At 42.1% G+C, this 3,847-nt stretch overlaps 1 protein-coding gene and 1 pseudogene across 2 annotated transcripts in view; both read right to left on the bottom strand.

The window, feature by feature from the left end:
* SLC9A7 (solute carrier family 9 member A7) overlaps positions 1 to 3,847 on the bottom strand; it is a 153,360-nt gene that overhangs the window by 46,235 nt on the left and 103,278 nt on the right. For both annotated transcript variants that reach the window (XM_017519821.2, XM_017519820.1), the window contains exons 6-7: positions 2,152 to 2,257; positions 1,518 to 1,659 (exon numbers count right to left, since the gene is read on the bottom strand). In XM_017519821.2, coding sequence (XP_017375310.1) covers positions 1,518 to 1,659; positions 2,152 to 2,257 — 248 coding nt within the window. The remainder of the gene's footprint in view (positions 1 to 1,517; positions 1,660 to 2,151; positions 2,258 to 3,847) is intronic.
* On the bottom strand, positions 19 to 1,504 carry LOC108297171 (annotated as a pseudogene).

The raw sequence follows: 3,847 nt of genomic DNA on the forward strand, positions 1-3,847 counted from the left end.
TCCAACATCACAGTGAAAATGATCTGCTTTCAAAGGCAGAAGGTTTAAGGGGAGGCTGGGGTGGGACTGGTGGAGGCGAAGGCTTTCCCCATCCCCGCCTCAGTTTTAGGTAGGACTTTTAATTTAACCCAAGATCATCTCTCAACTTGGAGAATAACGTAGTCCTCAATCGTGCCTCAAATCTGTTATGGCTTTGCAGCATAGCAGTAAGAATGTTTAATATATAATAGATTAAAATTTCATCCAAAAAATTAAGATATTCTTGCAACCTCCCCAACATAAATTCCTATTTTAAAGTTAACCTATCACTTGTGCTGTTTATACTTGAACATGTACTTAATTGGAAACCTAGATCCAAAAGACTGAAACTGAATCTTCACCCCAAAATGAAAACAAAATAAAATGAATAACTTGAGGTTTACATGGCATATAGTTTAGGTAAACACACATATGAAGGGGAAGGGGAAGAGGAAATGGATGGGTTAGAAGCAAAGCTGAGTGACAGAACACATTCAGTCAGGGCAGATGTCTATACAGAGCAGAGCGGAACATCAGAAAAAGCTCCATATGGATTCATGTGCACGTATCTGGAGGCACCAGATCCCTCCATGGCAGATCCAAGAACAAGGAGCTAAGGGAGGAGGCCATTCCTGTCATTCCAGTTTTAGAAGCTCCACATCGAAGATGAGAGTGGCACATGGTGAGATGATGCCTGGGTGCCCAGTGGCACCGTAGGCATAATCTGGAGATACAGTAGGTTTGGCTCTCTGACCCACACTCATCTGGGTAGCTCCTTCTTCCCAACCTTGTATCACCTCCTGCTTGCCTAGCATAAACTTAAAGGGCTTGTTTCTGTCCCAGGAGGAATCAAATTTCTTTCCATCTTCAAGCACCCGGGCTTAGTGCACCATGCAGGTCTGGCTGCACTTCGGGAAGGTGCACCCGTCTCCCTGGGAGATGGTTTCCACCTGCACTCCCATGGCGGTGGCGGATGCTGGGTGGGCAGGCAGCGGGATGGGCAGCATGGACCGACAGCATCCACACTTTGTTTTTTAGTTTCTTTAAACTAAATATTGGGCCATTCTTTGCTTATGGAAGGCCACCAATTAGTTATCACCATATAACACTATGCAGCCCTGAACAGCAGGTGGCAGCAGCTAGCTGGGACTAAAGTACTTCCCAGCCAGTAGTCCCTGATTCCCAGCCTCCTCCTGGCTCCTCAGCTCTTTTGGCCCCCCTGAAACTGATGTTCCAATTGGATCACAAGGAACAGAGAGAAAAAGCAAAGGTGAAGACAGAGTGAAGTCTAAGGTTACATTCCTAAACATTTTCTCAGACTCTCAGCTAGAGACCCAATTGTCACGCTTTAACAAACTAACATATTTCAGGAGCTATCACACCCCAGTGAACAGTCAATGTAAGATTCTGATTTGAAAGAACAGCTGAGAACTTTCTTTTTGAAAGTATAATGCCACACACACATACCCGGGCAGGAGCCGAAACTACAAAAAGGATATTAGAGCAGTCACAACACCAGTCACAGCTCCCATGGTAAAAGAGCCACTAAATATACCTAGAAAAATGCCAACTGACTTAAAAAAGGCAGCAGCATCAAAGGCGTGAGTGTTCAGTCCCGCTGGCTGGTAGGCAACAATAGACCTGAAGTTTAAAAAGAAGAGAGAGGTTTTTTTTTGGTTTTTTTTTTTTTTTTTTTTTTTTTTTTTTTTTTTTTTTTTTTTTTTTTTTTTTTTTTTTTTTTTTTTTTTTTTTTTTTTTTTTTTTTTTTTTTTTTTTTTTTTTTTTTTAGACTGCACTGGTTTTACACCATGGTACCTGAAAATATCGACAAACATAGGTATCTACATTTTGCCAAGCATTGGCCAGGGCAAATTCATTTAATTTAATCTGCAGCCAGCATTGCCCAGGGTAAATTCACTTAATTTAATCTGCAGCCACCATGTTACGCTGGCATCAGCATCTGATTGCTGCTGGGCACACAAAGCAATGCAATTTTATCCACAAAGCTGATAAATCTCATTTAGAAAAACGCCCAATTCAATATTTAACACATTTAAGATAAGCCTCTGAATTTTGCCCAAAGCATACAGGAAACCATGATGTCTCTTCCCCAGCAGAAACATTGCTACTTACGAGGACAGTACAATAGCAACAGCATCATTTAGGACGCTCTCTCCAAACAGAAGTGCGTAAAGATCCACATCTGCATGCAATTCATTAAATATTGCCAGCACAGTCACTGAAAAGTGAGCGGAAAGCACAGAAATTAGTTTTGGTTTCTGACCTTAAATCACTGATTACAGATTTATAGAGGCAATTCCTATCTTGAATAGGACTGGGTGGTTCAAGAGACAGCAAGGGAGTCAAAGATGGACTTGCCTATCGGTGGCAGAAGTGAAAACGGCAATCTTCCATATCTGAAGGAGCTTTGAGATGATGCTTGAGTCTAATGACACTGCACCAAAACACTATGCTTTCCACTGTGATCCCATCACACTTTGAAAGTATCTGTTATAGAACTTCAAAAAATAAAGACAATCAATGTGATTTGGCTTCACCAGTGGGTTGAAATCTCTTTGATTTCTCTGGCTCAATAGAGCCAACGTTAAAATAACAAAGTTATTACAAAAGTGATTAATGAGATTTTGGCTGGGTACAGTGGCTCATGCTTGTAATCTCAGCACTTTGGGAGGCCGAGGCAGGTGGATCACCTGAGGTCAGGAGTTTGAGCCCAGACTGACCAACACAGTGAAACCCCATCTCTACTAAAAATACAAAATTAGCCAGGCATGGTGGTACACACCTGTAATCCCAGTAACTTGGGAGGCTGAGGCAGGAGAATCACTTGAACCTGGGAGGCAGAGGTTGCAGTGCACCAAGATTGCACCATTGCACTCCAGCCTGGGCAACAAGAGCAAAAACCCATTTCAAAAAAAAAGATTAATTAGATATTATAAAATCCAACTTTGTGCCAAGCCTTTGAAATATAGTGTGTGTGTGTTGCTTAAAATAATGACGGGGGTTGGGTGGGGGCAATATTGCCCCTGGTTGAGAACCACCCCTCTAGATACATAAATGCAAGCCGTGTTCTCTCTCAACACTCATACCCAACTACCCTCTCTCGATGGTTTCTACCATAGGACTGCAAAATCTAAACACTCACTTTCCCAGCTTCCCTTGCAGAAAGCACCACCTCTTCCTGTTGGGAAGAGGGCAGAGAGGCCAGACACCAATGCAGTCATCTTTCCTCCATGCGGCAACTGATGTGTGACTGAAACCCCAGAGCAGTGCAGCAGAAAGATTGAGTGCCTGGATGCCTCGCTGTAGTGGAAGCCATGACATCAGCCCAGTACTGATACCCAAGATAAATATCTACTTGTTTAAGCAGGGATTAGCCAGGTTTGTCTGTCCTTTGCAGCCAAAAGCATTACTAATTGATACAATTAGGAAACCAAGCCAAACAAATGTTTAGTGAGCTATTATAAGCCAACCAGTCTTGTAACCACCTCCCAGCCCAGTTCAAGAAATGGAACTTTCTCAGTCCTCCATATGTCCCATCCCAATCTGAAGCCTCTTCCTTCATTTAAAGGGAACCACTAACCTAAATTTTATGGTCATCATTTTCTTGCCTTTCCCTATCATTTAGTCACCCAAATGCACATTCCCTGACACTATCGTTTGGTTTTGCCCACTTTAAAAAAATGTGCTTTTTACATCTTTTTACTCTATAGGTTCCCCTTCCATTCCTTACTGTTGGCTTTTGTCCCATAATGCCCTATTGTTTAGTTCTCTCATGTCTGATTTTTTCAATCCTTTTTTTTTTTTTTTT

The sequence above is a fragment of the Cebus imitator genome, unplaced genomic scaffold (assembly GCF_001604975.1).
Source record: "Cebus imitator isolate Cc_AM_T3 unplaced genomic scaffold, Cebus_imitator-1.0 Scaffold778, whole genome shotgun sequence".
Lineage (NCBI taxonomy): Eukaryota > Metazoa > Chordata > Mammalia > Primates > Cebidae > Cebus > Cebus imitator.